General features: G+C 41.0%; 1 protein-coding gene across 1 annotated transcript; it reads left to right on the forward strand.

The window, feature by feature from the left end:
- Nucleotides 1-353: 353 nt before the first annotated feature.
- Nucleotides 354-1,283, forward strand: LOC122032242 (putative germin-like protein 2-1). The gene is made up of 2 exons (XM_042591516.1): nt 354-500; nt 623-1,283. Exons 1-2 carry the CDS (start codon nt 377-379, stop codon nt 1,156-1,158), a joined length of 660 nt encoding a protein of 219 aa, XP_042447450.1. The 5' UTR covers nt 354-376; the 3' UTR covers nt 1,159-1,283.
- Nucleotides 1,284-19,373: the final 18,090 nt, after the last annotated feature.

Here is a 19,373-nt window from a genome sequence, read left to right on the forward strand (position 1 = left end):
TCATTGCTGTTAATTTGATTTACGCTGTCAACCCCTAATGTGATTTTGACAAATTCACCATTGACATGGTGCATGGAATTTATATATGTAACACGTAAGGCAGGCCACACTAAACAACAACTCTTTTAAGAAAGTATAAAAGACTGATTCCTGCTCGCCGACACACCAAACAACAAATCCAGTCTTGGAAAATTCTGTTTGTCAATTAGAACTCTTCTTCCAGTTATAATTAATTAATAGCAAAGTCAAACTCTTCCAATCAACAGCTCCCTTAGGCCAGGGCCATGCCAACGCCTCCCACCCTCTCTATATAAATCCACTTTATGTGCTTCATCAATAACAAAAACCAGAATCCTCTTCTCTCTTCAACGATTCCATGGCTTCTGATCTATCCCTCCTGCTTATTGTTGCTCTCGTTGCAGCTTTGTCTTTCTCTCAAGCTTTAGCCCGTGATCCAGGCGCCCTTCAAGACTTCTGTGTTGCAGACAGCATGTCCAAAGGTATACTAATTACCTAGCTTACATATATGTATATTTGTTACCTTAAATCTTTCCCAACATATATATGCATGGAGATGATCGATGATTAATTCATATACATGCTTCAATGTATTTATATGCAGTTATTGTGAATGGATTCACTTGCAAGAATCCAGAACTCGTTAAAGTTGACGACTTCTTCTTGTCGGGTCTCAATGTGCCTCGTAGCACCATGAACAAAGTTGCTTCCAATGTGACGCTCATAAATGCAAATATAATTCCCGGCCTCAACACTCTTGGCATCTCCATGGCTCGAGTGGACTATGCCCCCCGCGGTCTCAATCCTCCGCACATCCACCCTCGTGCCACAGAGCTCCAAACAGTGTTGGAAGGCTCGCTCTATGTTGGATTCATAACGTCCAATCCCGAGAACAAGTTGGTGACCAAAGTGCTTAACAAGGGTGATGTGTTCGTATTCCCTCAAGGCCTAATTCACTTCCAGTTCAATCTTGGTAGGACGAGGGCTCTTGCGATGTCATTTCTAAGTAGCCAAAATCCAGGAGTAATCACCATCGCCAACACTATCTTTGGGTCAAAGCCAAACATCTCGGATGATATTCTTTCAAAGGCTTTCCAGGTGGATAAGAAGACTATCGATTGGATCCAATCTCAGTTCTAGAAAACCAACGAAAGTTAATAATATCATATCAATATTGTTGCTTATTCATTGCATTTGTATCTGCAATAATTCATTCTTTGATATATATATCCATGTTTGTCAATCTCCACAAAAGATAATTTATAATAAGTATGATATGTATTTCTGAAGAAGAACGTTATGGGATTTTTTATGGCTGTCAAAAACCATAAGTTGTGAGCAATTGTTTGATGAGCTAGGGCAAGTATTGGCTATTTTCAATATATAGTTAAAAGATGAACCCTTAGCTTGAACATGATTCGAAAACATGAATTACAAATAAACTATCTAACATGGCACAAGAAGACATGCATATTGATACGGCACATAAAGGAGGGACCCTAGGGGTCAGGCAGTCAAAAGTTAAGAGGACGTGACAGTCAATATTCAAGAGGACGTAACAGTCAACAGTCTAGGAAATATGGGAGTTAGACCGCCTCGCGTCATTAGCCGCATAATTCCTGGTCGATCACAATCAGGGCAGGTCCCCAGATTTGAGACATAAGACGAAGCTTGGACTAGTTCCTGGCCTGTCCCAGACTGATCGGATTTCCCCGGCTCGGACTTTATATATGGTCTTGGTACTTTTACTAAAACAACTCCCGACCAGCTCTTCAGCAATCAAATCATGAAAGATGGCCCCTCGCCATAGTCTTAGATAAACCCGGTCGGTTCACCACAGCTCATCTTCTTCATCAAGGCTCAGTCCTGGTAGCACATCTGAGCAGTCATCCTGAGCTATCTGTAGCTGAACCTGGGTAGGACGGAAAGCACTAAGTGACAACAATGTCAAAGAATTGTAACCTCCAGTCAGAGAATAATTGTCATACGTCAGGGAATATTCCAATGATCTATCACTCCCTGAGAGTGGAACCTTCCTTCTACCAATAGGAGGTCGTCGTACATCCTCTCTCACCCGACATGCCCTGACACCCGAAATTTTCTGATAGCAGTCAGGCTCAAAAGGCATGCAGAGTCATACAAAAAGGGAGGTCCTCTTCTTTTGCCAAGTACACACACATCCGCACTCTTCTTCAACAGTTCTTTTTTCCATCGTACACTGCTTTTCCGGGGAAAAAGGACCTGACTTGAACGTCAGAGGGCATGTGTCGGGGACTTTTTCCCTGGTTTCTGGTCTCTAATGCTCCGGGTGCTTTTCTGAGTGTGTGCAGAGTCTAAGTACCACCAGTTATCCTACTACAGACTTTGGGGTTCCATGTCGGGGTTTGCTTTTCCGATGCGCATACACAGGGTGCATCAAAGTCGCCTCTCCGTCAACACCAACACCATCTCCACCGACCTCCGTCTGATTCAAATTCTGGACAGGATCAAATTTAGCGTCGTCTATGAGAATCTTCTCCACCTATTTTAGAATGTGACGATGGAGGATACTGGTAAGATCAATGTAACCATGACAGCCAAAGAGTACGAATTATTCAAGGAAGCCAAGAGGCGAGCAGCTTCCGAGAGGCATACAGCCGCTTCACAACTGTTGGGACTTTCGGGACGTAAAAACCATTTTTTGGGTTATGAAAACCCCGAAGTCTTGCCATGGATCCGTGTGAAGATATATAAAAATTTTACATGTACATGTTTGTTATCCTAGATCTACCTTAGATCTACATGAAAAAGGAAGTATACCTTTGAAGCGAAGCCTTTCGCAAATCCCGCTCGTCCAAGGTCCGTCGGATCTCAAGTGTGTTCAAGTGTGCACACCTCTAGAAGTATCCACACGAACAAGAGATGGAGAGGAGACCTTAGAGTGTGCTAGCACCCCAAGGAGTCTCGGCAATGGAGGAAGAGAGGGAGAGAAGAAGAAGAGAGGAGGAAGAAGATGACCTCTTGAATTGAGCACACAATTGCATTCAATCACATCTAAAGTGGTCGGCCACTAAAGGAGAGGTTTTAAACCTCCATGAAATACCAAGAGCAATGGAATACCAAGAGTCATGACTCTTGATTTTCCTCATGAGGTGACACACCATGAAGTGGCCTTGATGATGTGGCACATCATCATTGGCCGACCCTATGCCAACTCACAAATGAGGTGGCTTTGGTCAAGTCAAACTTGACCCTTCATCTTCCCTCTCATGTCAAGTCAAACATGACTTAAATTCCCCATGGTTGATCAAATCTAACCATTGATTTAAGTCAATTTGATTTAATGAATCTCTATTCATTAAATTAAATTGATTCAATGAGTCATAATCTAAATTAGACTCATTCAACACATGAATCAAATTGAGTCCAACTCAATTACTCTAATTTGGATTACTCTTAATCCAATTTGGTTCATCACATGAACCTAATCCTCTTGGTTCATCATATGAACCTAATCTCCATCTAATTGCCCTTTGTGTGTGACCCTATAGGTTCTTGTAACGTTGGCAATGCTCCTAAACCATTTAGAAACATAAGTAATGAGCGGTATCTAGCAACACATCATTACTACCCAAGTTACAAGAATGTTGAGATCCAACATCACCTTTGTGACTAATAATTGTGACTCTCACAATATGTGACAATGTCCTTCTATCCTTGAATTTAGATTGATCAAATGAGGCATAGACCGTGTCATCCTCTAATCAATCTATATCTTGAACTCCAAGTAAACTCACTCTAATCAAATGAGCTCAATATCTCATATTGACTCATTTGGGCATGTCCATGCACTTAGTGATCTCACTCTATCAAGAATCATGATGTCACTCCCATCATATAGGAGGGATAGATCCCATCTACATCACTCACATCCCTCCGCATAATTTGTTACATACCCAGTAATCGTCTTTATAATCCACCCAGTTATGGGTGACATTTGACGAAGCCAAAGTATGCAACTCCTTATGTAGGGAACCATGGTGACTTCAGGTCCAAGCACTAATAGTCATACTAATAATCACATGAGAAAGTATATGACACTCATATAACGATCTATGATACTTTCTCATGGCGGGTCATTCAGTATACATTCTCCAATGCATACTCATGTCTCAACTTGATATCTTTATATCCATGACTTGTGAGATCAAGTCATCGAGTTGACCTATATTCTAGTCTCATCACATTAACATTGTCCCTGAATGTTAATACTTGACTAGGAATGATTAAGAGTAGTGTTCTCTATATCATCTCACTATCGATTCAACCAATTGATTAATATAGATATGAACCTTTTACTCAGGGACGTTATTATACTTAGTTATTTGACACAAATACAAGTAAGTATAATAACCATAAAGAAATGCCTTTATATATATATAGGAATATGATACATCGAGTTCATACAACAATCATCATATGATTGGCTCTAGGGCTTTAACTAACAATCTCCCACTAACACTAGTGCCAATCAGTGTAGGCTCTAAGGCCCAATGACCTAGTGTGACCATCATGCTTTCTCTGTGCCAAAACCTTGGTCAAGGGATCAGCGACGTTAGCTTCTGTGGGTACTCTGCAAATCTTCACATCTCCTCTATCGATGATCTCTCGAATGATATGGAAGTGTCGTAGTATGTGTTTGGTCCGCTGGTGTGAGCGAGGTTCCTTAGCCTGCGCAATTGCTCCATATTGTCAAAATAGAGCTCTATAGGATCTGCTATGCTAGGAACCACCACAAGCTCAGTAATGAACTTGCAGATCCAAATTGCCTCCTTTGCTGCTTCTGATGCAGCAATATACTAGGCCTCTGTTGTAGAATCAGCAACTGTGTCCTGCTTCAAACTTTTCCAGCTCACAGCACCACCATTCAAGCAAAACACGAACCCAGACTACGATCTATAGTCATCCTGGTCAGTTTGGAAGCTGGCATCACTATAACCCTTTATAACTAGCTCATCATCGCCTCCATATATCAAGAAATATTCTTTAGTCCTTCTCAAGTACTTAAGAATATTCTTGACCGCTATCCAGTGACACTCACCTGGATCTGACTGGTATCTGCTCGTCATGCTCAAAGCATACAAAACATCAGGACGAGTACATAGCATGGCGTACATGATAGATCCTATGGCTGAAGCATAAGGGGTATCCATGCGGTCTCTCTCCTCTCTAGAAGAGGGACTTTGAGTCTTCGAAAGACTCATACCATGTGACATCGGCAGAAATCTTTTCTTAGAATTCTGCATAGCAAACCGTAGTAATACCTTGTCAACATATGTACTCTGACTTAGGCCAAGCAATCTTTTAGATCTATCTCTATAGATCTTTATGCTTAGAATGCAGGCTGCTTCACCTAAGTCCTTCACTGAGAAACAATTCCGTAGTCAAGTCTTTAAAAACTGCAACAAAGGGATGTCGTTCTCAATGTGTAGTATGTCATCCACATACAATACAAAAAAGACAACTGTGTTCCCAACAACCTTCTTGTAGACACAGGGTTCATCTTCATTCTTGATAAAACCAAGCTATTTGATCACATCATCGAATCGAAGAATCCAGCTTCGAGAAACTTGCTTGAGTCCATAAATGGACTTATGCAGCTTGCATACTCTGCCAGTATGTTGTAGATCTACAAAACCCTCAGGTTGTGTCATGTACACATCCTCGAGCAAGTTTCCATTCAAAAACATGGTTTTGACATCCATCTGCCAGATCTCATAATTGTGGTGTGCTGCAATAGCAAGCATGATCCGAATGGACTTAAACATCGCTACTGGAGAAAAGGTTTCATCATAGTCAATACCATGAATTTGTTTGAAACCTTTAGCTACCAAACAACCTTTATAAATAAGTCCATCCATGTCAGTCTTTCTCTTAAAGACCCACTTACACCCAATGGGTTTGACGCCTTCAGGTGGATCAACCAAAGTCCATACTTGGTTGGTGTACATGGAATCCATCTCGGATCTCATGGCCTCTAGCCATTTCTCAGAATCTGGTCTCATCATAGCTTCCTGATAGGAGGTAGGCTCATTCTCAACGAGCATAACGTCATCATGGTCAGACAACAGAAATGAGTATCTCTCAGGCTGACGACGTACCCTATCAGACCTGCGAAGAGGTATATCTACTTGAACTGGTTGTTATTCCTCAACTCCTTGTGGAACAATCTCATCATCCACAACACTTTGTGGTTCCAGTTTAACTTCCATCAAGGCTTCAGTGTTATGGTCCATATCTTGAACTTCTTCAAGATTGAACGTACTCCCACTAGTTTTTCTAGAAACAAAGTCCCTTTCTAGAAATACCCCAGTCTTAGCCACAACTACTTTGTGTTGACTGGGAATGTAGAAGTAATATCCCTTTGTTTCTTAGGATATCCTATAAAATAGCACTTATCGGATTTGGGTCCCAGTTTGTCTGAGACTTGATGTCGAATGTAAGTCTCACAACCTTAAATCCTTATAAAAGACACCTGGGCATCTCTCCCAATCTATATCCTATATGGTGTCTTTATCACGGCCTTGGATGGAACACAGTTAAGTATAAAGGTTGTTGTGTCTAGAGCATAGCCCCAAAGAGAAATAGGAAGATCTGTGTGACTCATCATAGATCGTATCATATCTAATAGGGTACGATTCCTCCTTTCGGATACATCATTCCACTATGGTGTTCCAGGAGGAGTGAGTTGGGATTGAATCCCACACTCAGCTAGATAGTCACGAAACTCATGACTAAGGTATTCACCATCTCGATCTGATCGAAGTATCTTAATACTCTTGCCAAGCTGGTTTTGTACTTCATTCTTGAATGCTTTGAACTTTTCAAAGGATTCTGACTTATGTGTCATCAAATACACATAATCATATCTACTGAAGTTATCAGTAAATGTAATGAAGTACCTATAACCACCTCTGGCAGCAACATTGAAAGGGTCATATACATCACTATGTATAAGTCCTAACAACTCAGTCGTTCTTTCGCTGTGTCCAATAAAGGGAGTCTTGGTCATCTTGCCTAGTAGGCATGACTCGCATGTCTCATATGATTCGAAATCAAATGAGTCCAGCAAACCATCTTTATGGAGCTGGGATAAGCGTTTGTCATTTATATGACCTAAGCGACAGTGCCAGAGATAGGTTTAGTTTATTTCATTTGATTTGAACCTTTTGGTACTTATGTTATAGATAAGGTTCTCTAAGTCTAGAATATAGAGTTCGTTTATCAGAGGTGCACTACAATAGAACATATCATTTAAATAGACGGAACAACATTTGTTCTTTATTACAAACGAAAAACCTTTCTTGTCTAAACAAGAAACTGAAATGATGTTCTTAGTAAGAGCAGACACATAACAACAATCATCTAATTCTATTACAAGCCCAGAGGGCAGAGATAGATAGTAAGTTCCTACAGCAACAACAGCAACCCATGCTCCATTTCCTACTCGTAGGTCCACCTCGCCCTTCGTCAATGCCCTGCTATTTCTCAGCGCTTGCACATTAGTACAAATATGAGAAGCACATCCAGTATCCAATACCCACAATGCAGAAATAGATAGATTGACTTCTATAACATATATACCTGAAGTAGAAGTCTCACTTCTCTTCTTCTTAAGATCTTCCAGATATATTTATCAAGTCTCTACCATGTGTAGCAAGTATCACCTCCTAGCAACTCCTCCTTTAGGTTTCGTATGTTGCCTTTACCTTTCTGCTTGACTTTCCCTACCTTTAGGCTTGCCCTTGCCCTTATGTTTTGTACCATCAAATGGAGTTACAAGGTTGGATTATCTTAAGGCTCAGCTTCTTAACATGCTTAGCAGCTCGTGTGAAGGCTTGTCAATTTTGTTCATGTTGTAATTCATGACAAATTAGCTCTAGCAAGGATTGCAAGATCAAGTCGCAGCAGCCTTTGCCAAGTATCCCAACATCCTGTAGGTTCTCTATATACCCAATCATCTTGAGCACATATGGACCTACTGGAGCCCCATCTTGCATCTTGCACCAAATGGCCTTGGAGATCTCGAATCTCTCGCTCGCCTTTGCCCTTGATATAATTGGAAGATGTTCAACCATATCATAAGAAGTCATCAACTCATGTTGTTTCAAGCTCAGAGTTCATAGTTGCGTAGCATGAGGCATGATAATGCGTCATCTTCTCATAAGCATCGGTCATTTGCCTAGTGGCAGGAGGTGCCTCGAGAATGGGTTGCTCCAGGACGTACAGTTTTCTTTCTTGAGTGAGAACAATTCTCAAATTCCTGTACCAATCCAGGAAATTAGCTCCATTGAGCTTGTCCTTGTCAAGGACAGAACGCAAGGAGAAGTTGTTCGTGTTTGTCGACATGACAATCTACAACAGAAATAATGCAGAAAGTAAATATCATATTCTATTTATCATTTAATTAGGCCTTTAACTAAGTGATGCTCCCACTGAATTATAGAGCTTTTGTAGAATTAAGTCATGGATGTGGTCCAACCACACTATAAGATTCTTACCAATTAGCTATAATTCTCGTGGGACAAGATCCACATCATACTATGCCTTGAGTTAGCTTTGGCTAAATCGCCCAAGACTTAGTATGATCGGTAGATAACGAATTATCAATTACATCTCTATGCAACTCTTGTTTATAGGATCAAAATCCTCATTTATAAAAAATCTTGAGTTTGCTTTGGCTAAATCGCCCAAGATTTAGTATAAATGTGATTTGTGTCCTATCATCCAATTGTTGGAAAATGCCTATAGTTATACCCGATCAAATTGAGTTAACTAGTTATACTCAATCTAATTGAGTTTGTACTCACCCAAGCCTTGATAGGCGAGATCATGATTGTCCCTTTGCATCCTACCAAGATAATATGCGTTGCTTTGCTTTGGTAGATTCAACAACAACAAATGATCGAGGTAGTGATGGGTATCAAAACTTGGTAGGCATATCGAGTTGACTTGATTAAGATCTAATCTAATCATGGATTCGTATCTTATACGCATCAAGGGACTAATTATCCTACACTAGCATGCATCACATACACACAAGCAATGAATAATTAAAATTTTGATTAGGTCATGACCCTACTATGATCTTCTCAAGCCAATGAGAAGATCGGACGATCAACCTAGGGTCAACAGCTTCTTCAAGCTCCTTCCTTTGACCACCATGTGTTGCTCGCACCCTCCTCGTCGTTCCTTCTCGAGTGAACCTTCCACCGCTCTATTTTGTACATTACAAATATGAAACTCGAGTTACATTCGAGTCTAAAATCTATTTACAACAGGAAATAAAAGGAGAGGCACGACGCGCAGGTCACATATAACATATACAACATGCACAACACACAAAAATGGCGTGCAGGCCATATTATGAATTACAACACATTTTGTCCAATCAAATTGGGTTTTTGGGCCATGACCATCACAAAATCATACATAATTATAAATTATGTATTTTACATAAATTTCTATAATTTACTACTGTTTTTATAATTTTATGAGTTAAAATTTTTCGACGGTCCCGTTTAGCGATTTTCGGGCGCGATCGGTGGACAATGCCCCTTACGGGGTTAGGGACAGCACCCCTTCTTGTGAAATGAGTATCATGAGTGTCCTACTATGATCTAACAACACCTTAAGCCACTGTCCCAAAATAATTTGGGCGAGACCTTGCCGTTTCGGAAGGTTTTTCTCGGTAGTCGAAGCCTACAAGTGTCCAAGCACTTGTTGCTTCACCTCTACGAGAAAAATACTCATAAAATACATAAAAATAGTAAACTTACATAAACTTACAGATCTGATATTTTTCATAAAAATATAAAATGAAACATGTACACGCTTCGCACGTGGCTCTGATACCACTGTTGTGACTTTTGGGCCGTAAAAATCATTTTTTGCGTTGCGGAAACCCCGAAGTCTTGCCACGGATCCGTGCGAAGATATATAAAAATTTTACATGTACATGTTTGTTATCCTAGATCTACCTTAGATCTACATGAAAAAGGAAGTATACCTTTGAAGCGAAGCCCTTTGCAAATCCCGCTCGTCCAAGGTCCGTCGGATCTCAAGTGTGTTCAAGTGTACACACTTCTAGAAGTATCCACACGAACAAGAGATGGAAAGGAAACCTTAGAATGTGATAGCACCCCAAGGAGTCTTGGCAATGGAGGAAGAGAGGGAGAGAAGAAGAAGAGAGGAGGAAGAAGATGACCTCTTGAATTGAGCACACAATTGCATTCAATCACATCTAAAGTGGCCGACCACTAAAGGAGAGGTTTTAAACCTCCATGGAATACCAAGAGTCATGGCTCTTGGTTTTCCTCATGAGGTGACACACCATGAAGTGGCCTTGATGATGTGGCACAACATCATTGGCCGGCCCTATGCCAACTCACAAATGAGGTGGCTTTGGTCAAGTCAAGGTCAAGTCAAACTTGACCCTTCATCTTCCCTCTCATGTCCAGTCAAACTTGACTTAAATTCCCCATGGTTGATCAAATCTAACCATTGATTCAAGTCAATTTGATTTAATGAATCTCTATTCATTAAATTAAATTGATTCAATGAGTCATAATCTAAATTAGACTCATTCAATACATGAATCAAATTAAGTCCAACTCAATTAGTCTAATTTGGATTACTCTTAATCCAATTTGATTCATCACATGAACCTAATCCTCTTGGTTCATCATATGAACCTAATCTCCATCTAATTGTCCTTTGTGTGTAACCCTATAGGTTCTTGTAACGTTGACAATGCTCCTAAACTATTTAAAAACATAAGTAATGAGCGGTATCGAGCAACACATCATTACTATCCAAGTTACAAGAATGTTGAGATCCAACATCACCTTTGTGACTAATAATTGTGACTCTCACAATATGTGACAATGTCCTTCTATCCTTGACATCTAGATTGATCAAATGAGGCATAGACCGTGTCATCCTCTAATCAATCTATATCTTGAACTCCAAGTAGACTCACTCTAATCAAATGAGCTCAATATCTCATATTGACTCATTTGGGCATGGCCATGCACTTAGTGGTCTCACTCTATCAAGAATCATGATATCACTCCCGTCATATAGGAGGGATAGATCCCATCTACATCACTCACATCCCTCCGCATAATTTGTTACATATCCAGTAATCGCCTTTATAATCCACCCAGTTACGGGTGACGTTTGACGAAGCCAAAGTATGCAACTCCTTATGTAGGGAACCATGGTGACTTCAGGTCCAAGGACTAATAGTCATACTAATAGTCACATGATAAAATATATGACACTCATATAACGATCCATGATACTTTCTCATGGTGGGTCATTCAGTATACATTCTTCAATGCATACTCATGTGTCAACTTGATATCTCTATATCCATGACTTGTGAGATCAAGTCATCGAGTTGACCTACATGCTAGTCTCATCGCATTAACATTGTCCCTGAATGTTAATACTTGACTATGAATGATTAAGAGTAGTCTTTTCTATATCATGTCATTATCGATTCAACCAATCGATTGATATAGATATGAACCTTCTACTTAGGGACGCTATTATACTTAGTTATTTGGTACCAATACAAGTAAGTATAATAACCATAAAGAAATACCTTTATATATATATATAGGAATATGATACATCGAGTCCATACAACATTCATCATATGATTGGCTCTAGGGCTCTAACTAACAACAACCACATAGGATACCTGCAATTTCAAAGGGCTGAACCCACGCTCCAGATAGGGGTTCTAAGAGGAAACAACCCGAAAATTTCCCTGGAGCTTTCTATTGTGACCTCGGCTCAGATTACTACAACAAAAGAGAGTAGCACCAGGCCAGGCCGAAAACTCTCCACCCAGAGACTCAAAAAAGGGGAAAGCCATAGTCATCCGAGAGGAGCCGAAGGAGGTGCCCTAGGAATTGCAAGTACCTTTCTCTCTAAGAGTGCTCGAGAAAAACCTACCAAAGGCGTATAAGCCCCTAGCTATTGGAAAGTATGACGGCAGTAAGGACCTAGAAGATCACCTCCTTAAATTTTAGAATGTTGTGCTGTTGCACCAGTACAACGACGCCATTAAGCGTCGGGTGTTTTTAAATATTCTATCAGGCTCGGCACAAAAGTAGTTCGACGGATTACTTGTTGGATCCATCACTTGCTTTTAGAATTTCTAGAAAGCCTTCCTGCATCACTTCGCTAATAGCAAGAAGTATCAAAAGACTAACCATTGCCTATTTGCTCTCCAGTAAGGACCTACAGAGCCTCTAAGGGCCTACATAAAATGCTTCAATCATGTAGCCCAGGATGTCCCATCCGCTACCTCTGATATCTTGATAAACGCCTTCTCTTATGGTCTGATAGAAGGGGAGTTCATCCGAGCCCTCATTCAAGAGCCTGTGAAAAATTTTCATTAGATACTTGGAAAATCAGCAAGCTACATTAATGTAGAGGAGGCCCAGGAAGCTCGGAGGAAAAAATCCAAAACGCCTGCTCCTATCAACAAGGTGGAGAGAAGGTTGCCCCAACCTCCCGTTCGACCCTTTCCCCATTCCAAGGATGCCCGACCGGTTTTTCCACCCGGTCAGGAATTCAGGGCAACACAATGAGTAGAAGTTATCCAAGCTCCTAAATACAGATAGTGGGGCCCCGTTATTATACCTACCATAGATCCCCACACCCATTACACAGGAGATTGCATCTAGTTTGCCCGAGATTCTCGGCGGGCATCCAAACTTGACCTGCCTCCACCTAAGATCGCGCCCAAACTCCAGAGGCTACTGGACAATCCGCATACCTCCACAGGATAGTCAAGCAAATCCCTGCCCGAGAGCAGAGGTCAAGGAAGTCAACAGGCAAGCCGGGGCAAGGAGCTGATGGAATCCTTTGAGGAAGAGAATAGGGGAAATATCGTTATCCAGGAGATCAGCATGATCTCCGAAGGACCCACGGATGGAGATTTCGCCAGAGCTCGGAAGTCCCATGAACGTCTCTTAGAGATACACGTGGTAGGTTACAGTTGGGAGCAAGCCTCAGGGTCCTTAATCAACTTCGGACTGCAAGACCTGGAGGGAGTGGAGCTCCCTCCTGACGATGCCCTTATAATCAAAGTTGTCATTGCCAACAGCCACGTGGCCAGGGTTTTCGTTGACACCGGAAGCTCGGTCAATGTGCTATTTAAAAATGTGTTTGATGGCATATAGATCGACGCCAGTGAACTTCGATACATAGCCACCTCTTTATACGGGTTTACAAGTAATGAAGTGTGAGCAATGGGTCGAATTAAGCTAGCCATATCTTTGGATAGCAAACCATTGGTGAGGACGCGGAGGAGCACCTTCATCGTGGTGGATTCTCCATCCTCTTACAATGTTATTTTAGGGAGGCCCGCCCTATATGAATTCCGAGCAGCAGTCTCCACCTTTCATCAAAATATAAAATTCCCAGTGGGAGACTAGGTCTAGGAACTTAGAAGCGAATAACTAGTCTCCTGTAGGTGTTATGTGGACATGGTGAAGGTCGAGGCTCGCAAAGCTCAGAAGACCTAGGATGGGGGAATCCACGTTATTCAAGAGGAGCCTTTACCTATAAGCGAAAGAACCCATTTACTGGGAGGAGGTCCAGCTTTATCTTGACCGCCCTGAAAGCATCACTAGCGTAACAAGCGACCTACCATTCAAGATCAAGTCAAATCTGGTTGAATGTCTGATGCACAATAGGAACATCTTCACCTAGTCCCCCCAGGAGTTGTAAGGAGTTAAGCCCGAGGTAGTTGAGCATAAGCTTCATCTCTTACTTAATTCTCAGACGGTCAAGCAAAAGAAGAGAAACTTCTTGGTCGAACAAAATAAGATCATCTGGTTTGAAGTTGATCGGCTCTTGAAAATAAGACACATTAGAGATGTACAATTCCTACCCTGGCTCTCTAACGTGGTCCTAATGTCTAAGCCCAACAATAAGTGGAGGGTCTCCATCGACTTTCGAGACGTATGGGCTAAAGCTAAATCCATTGAAGTGCATATTTGGAACTCAAGGGGAAAAGTTCCTGGGATATCTCATCACCAAGCAAGGAATCGAGGCCAACCTGGAGAAGGTCTAAGCACTCCGGGATACGCAGACTCCTAGAAATCCAAAGGAAGCCTAGAAGTTGGTGGGAAGAATCACGGCACTCTCTAGGTTTATATCCTGGTCTACAGACCGAGTGCTCCCCTTTTTTAAAGTGCTCCCCTTTTTTAAATTGCCCCGGAGAGCTGCCAAGTTCTAGTGGGATGAAGAATGCAGCAAAGCTTTCGAGAAACTGAAACAACACCTGGAGTCCCTACCCTCATTATTCAAACCTATTGCGGGAGAGAAGCTCTGGGTGTATTTGTCAGCTACCCCTAAGTCCATGGGGGTAGTTCTAGTGAAAGCAAGATGATGCACAACAGTTAGTGTATTTCTTCAATTATCTATTAAAAGGGGCAGAGTCCCGGTACACGACCCTCGATAAGTTGGTTTACAAGTTGGTCTTCATGGCCTGCCACTTGAGGCCCTATTTTTTGGCACATCCAATTACCGTGCTGACCAATAGCACCATGGGGAAAGTCCTAACTAATACAAAAATAACCGACCATCTCATCAAATGTGCAACTGAGCTGGGAGAGTATGATATACATTATCAGCCTCAGCTAGTGATCAAAGCATAGGCCTTGGCCGACTTTCTGACAGAAATCCATCAATATGATTTCGAGGAAACATGGAAGATATACGTAGATGGGTCATCCACTTAACAAGAAAGCGGAGTGGGGATACTCCTTATATCCCCTCAAGAAGATATCATGCAACTAACCGTTAGGTTAAACTTTAGAGCTACCAATAATGAGGTAGAATATGAGGTGTTATTGCCTGGACTGCAGGTAGCTCGACACGTAAGAGCCACATGGGTAATCATTTACTCAGATTCCCAATTGGTAGCTCAGCAGGTGGCCTATAACTTTGAGATCAATAATGAGAAGCTACAGCTTTATAGAGAAACATATGAGAAAATGAAAGAAGACTTTAAGGAAGTCACAGTAACTAAAATTCTCAAGGCAGACAATCAAAGAGCAGATAAGTTAGCCAAGATGGCCAGCTCTTTGACTACTTGGGTCTTGGATAAGTCAATAGCCCAGAGTTTTCTAATAGCTCAGATCGACTTGCAAAATAACTTGGAAGAATCAATCGACTAGAGAGCCCCAATGATCCTGTATCTTCAGCAAGGTGTCTTATCCGCTGATGTTGAGGTAGCAAGATTGATTAAGAAGAGAGCTCATGCTTATACACTGATTGGGGAACAATTATACAAGCAAGCATTCTCTGGACCATTACTCATATGCTTGGGCCCGAACGAGGCAGAGTATACCCTATAAGAGATTCACCAGGGATAATGTGGTAATCATGTAGGAGGAAGGACGTTAACTCGTAAAGTATTGCTAGCCGGGTATTTTTGGCCTACCTTGCAGAGGGATGTCCAGCAGTTGGTGGCCACTTATCTCTCTTGTCAGAAGCATCAGAACCTATCCTATCGATCGATTGAGATTTTGAAGACTTCAGTAGTCTCTTGTCATTTTGATCAATGGGGCATAAACATTGTGGGACCGTTCCCAGTGGCCCCCAGGTCCAAGGTGATTTTTGCTCATACCAGTAAATTACTTTTCTAAATGGGTGGAAGCAAATGCCTTGGCCAGGATTATGGAGGGAGTCGTTATCTAGTTCCTATAGAAAAATATCCTATGCTGATTTGGAATCCTGCACAAATTGATTTCAGATAATGGGCGACAGTTTCAAGGGCGCAAGATCCAGAAATGGTGTCAAGGGTTTGGTATAACTCAAACCTTCACTTCCGTAGTGTATCCTTAGAGCAATGGACAGACTGAAGTCACTAACAGAGAGATAGTCTAGGGGTTGAAGGTTAAGTTGGACCACGTGGGCATCAATAGGGTTGAAGAGCTCCCCAACATCCTTTGGGCATACCAAATGATTCCACAAGAAAGCACGAGGCTCACTTCGTTTCACCTCGTCTATGGTAGCGAGGCAGTCGTGCCGGTCGAGGTTGGAGTTACATCTGTCCGACGATTACTGTATGACGCCGAGAATACCGAGCGACAGCTTTTAGACTTGGATCTTATCAGTGAACCCCCAGAGAGAATGACCTCCCAATTAATTGCATACCAACAATGGATGCGGCAAAATTACGATAGGAAAGTGATCCCCCATTTCTTCGGAGAAGGAGATTTGGTATGGAAAAGGATCAAGCTGATAGGAGAGGTAACCAAGCTAGCGCCTCAGTGGGACAGTCCATATAAAGTCATTAAAAAGGTAGCGTCAGATGCCTATTACCTGCAAGACGCTCAGGGTAGAAAGTTGGACCACCCATGGAGTACTAATTACCTTCAGTCTTCCCATGCTTAAAGGTGTTATTCTTTGTACTAACAGTCAGTTGAAAGAAAGATCCAGGGTCAGGGAATAAGCACTACGGGCATATGCATAAAGTGTTCGGTCGAGAGAAGCCAGCTAGGATGATACTTAAGTCTTTCGGAGAGTCACGAAAAATGAAGCGCTCCTGAAGTCCTTGAAGCACAGGACTTGGTCGAGTCTTAATACCCCCCCCCCCCCCTCTCCTTGTGCCAGCCCCGAGTAGAGGTCCTCTAGAACTCGACTGACTGCCCGAGCTTGGTTAGGCAGGGATCTAAAATCTCATTCGCAATTAGCCTGTGCAGCTCTCAGTATAATAAGTTTCACCCTACTCATGCTCATTCAATGACCCGAGCTAGAAAGAATCCTCATGATAGGATCTAGCCTAAGGGAAAGGCATGAGGCATAAACAAAAAGCAGGGATGTGAAAGCTAGAGATAAGCTTTTATAAATAGTGGCCACAAATAAATAATAGATACACTATACAAAGAATCATTTGAACTCTGAGAAAATATCATCGAACATTTATTTAATAATCTGATGGTGGTCTAGGAAGTCCTCTGGATGGTCGGATGATAGGTACCCTCATTCCTTAAGTTGCTGGATTGCTCCTATTGCCCCATAGGCAAGCAACCGGACAAAGTGGTCTCCCACTTGGGAACCAAACTCCGGAGAGTGCAAGTACTCTTCTTGACTGGTCTGAAGCGTATTGCTCTCCCCCGCCTTATAAGCTTCTTGGGCAATGGCTAAGTTAGATAGAGCAGATTGGGCTTGAGATAGCTTCATCTGTAAGGAACCTAGTTCGATGGTCTGGGATTCCAAATCTTTTCAATAGTCCATAAGGAGCAGGTCTTTGGAGTTGAGTTCATTAGTCGAGTGGTCCATCTCCTACTTGTGTATAAGCTTGAAGTTACCCAGGGCCTCGGTCTGCCGGGACAGCTCCAATAATGCCTTCTCCTTGAGGGCCAGCTCCTCGTGATACTTGGCATCGACTGTTTGGTGGAGGGCTTCAAGTTTCTTCTTGTCATCCTGTAAAAGATTGGTCACTCATAAGTGTAAGGAACTAGGGCACTAAACTTGCAGAAAGTGCATCAAAAAACATCTAGTTCCTATCAAAAGATCCATGTGAAGGAAGAAAACGTATACTAAGTTTTAACATCATAGGAAGTTATACCTTTGATGCATGTACTTGATCTCTCGACAGCTAGGATTTCAGCATGATCACGTGTCCGTGCCTCTTTCGGTATCCACACAAACACAAGAAAATGGAGAAGACTAACACTCAAGGTTGTACTAGCAACCCTCTAATGAGTTTTAGCCAAAGAAAAAGAGGAGAAGAAGAAGAATGAGTTCACACTCAAAAATGAGAGGAAAAAAATACTTTTGTACTTCATCCAATGAAATTACTTAATGAGACTTAATGAGCATTAACACTCCATTAAGGCTATTTTTGAACTCTTCATTTTTGAATTCAATTTCAAAATTGAATGAATTTCAAAATTAACTCTTCTAATGTTCCATTAATCTCCATTAATCCTCTTTGGTGAATGAATTCACTTGAGTCTAACTCAAGTCTAATTCGGATTAGATTGAATCCATATGGTTGGATTCACTTAAGTCTAACGCAAAGATTCTAATCCAGATGTGTCAATCATCTTATAATTGACTCTTAGAGCTAATACTATCAATCTCCAACTAGCTCAAGTGTAAATTAGTAAAATAATCTCATCCAATGGTTCATCACATTTTAGTCAAACTAAAATGAACCTATCTTCAAATCAATATGTTCTTTATGTGTGACCCAATAGGTTTTCATAACGTTGGCAATGTCTCTAAAATTATTTTAGATACATAAGTAATGAGTGACATCTAGTAAGGCATCATTGCTACCCAAGTGATGAGAATGTCGAGATCTGACTTAACCTTTTCATGGTTGTTATATTGTATGACTCAATCCTTCTATCCTTGATATCTAGATTGATCAATGAGGCATAGACTGTGTCATCCTCTTATCAATCTTTGTGTTTCTTGATCTCTAAGTAGACACACTCAATCAAATAAGCTCAATATCTCATATTGATTCATATGAGCATGACCATACTTTCTTGTGTCCTACTAATCATGGAGCTCACAGATATCACTTCCATCATATGGAAGGGATATATCCCATCTACATCACTTACATCCCTCTGCATAATTCATTGCATACTTAGTGATCGACTTTATAGTCTACCCTATTACAGATGACGTTTGATGATACCAAAGTACACAACTCCTTATGTAGCAAACCATAGTGACTTTAAGTCTAAGGACTATTCATACCAATAATCATATGAGAATGTTTATGACACTTATATAACGATCCATGAAATATTCTCATGGCGGGTAATTCAGTATATATTCTCTAATTTATACCCATGTGTTTACCTGATATCTCATATCTATGACTTGTGAGATTAAGTCATCCGTTGACCTACATGCTAGTCTCAACGTATTAATATCATCCTTGAATATTAATACTTAGCTAGGAATAGTTAAGAGTAATGTTGTATGTACATTTACAATATTTCACTATCAATTTAACCAATTGATATGTTATAAATTAGAACCTCCTACTCTACGATATTATTATACTTATTCATTCGGCACTGAATTGAAATAAATATAATAACCAACTTTATCTTTTATTGATAAATAAATTAAATTTCTATGCTCATTTGACCTAATTAAATTACCTAAGTTAAGTTGGTCACCTAAACCTTCATTAAAAAGTTGATGAAAATATCGCTTCCACCGCTCTTTTATTTCTCCATCGTTTACTAATACCCTATTACATTCATTTTTAATACATTTTATTTGGCTAAGATCTCTTGTTTTTCTTTCTC

This window comes from Zingiber officinale, chromosome 11A (genome assembly GCF_018446385.1).
Source record: "Zingiber officinale cultivar Zhangliang chromosome 11A, Zo_v1.1, whole genome shotgun sequence".
In the NCBI taxonomy this organism is placed as follows: domain Eukaryota; kingdom Viridiplantae; phylum Streptophyta; class Magnoliopsida; order Zingiberales; family Zingiberaceae; genus Zingiber; species Zingiber officinale.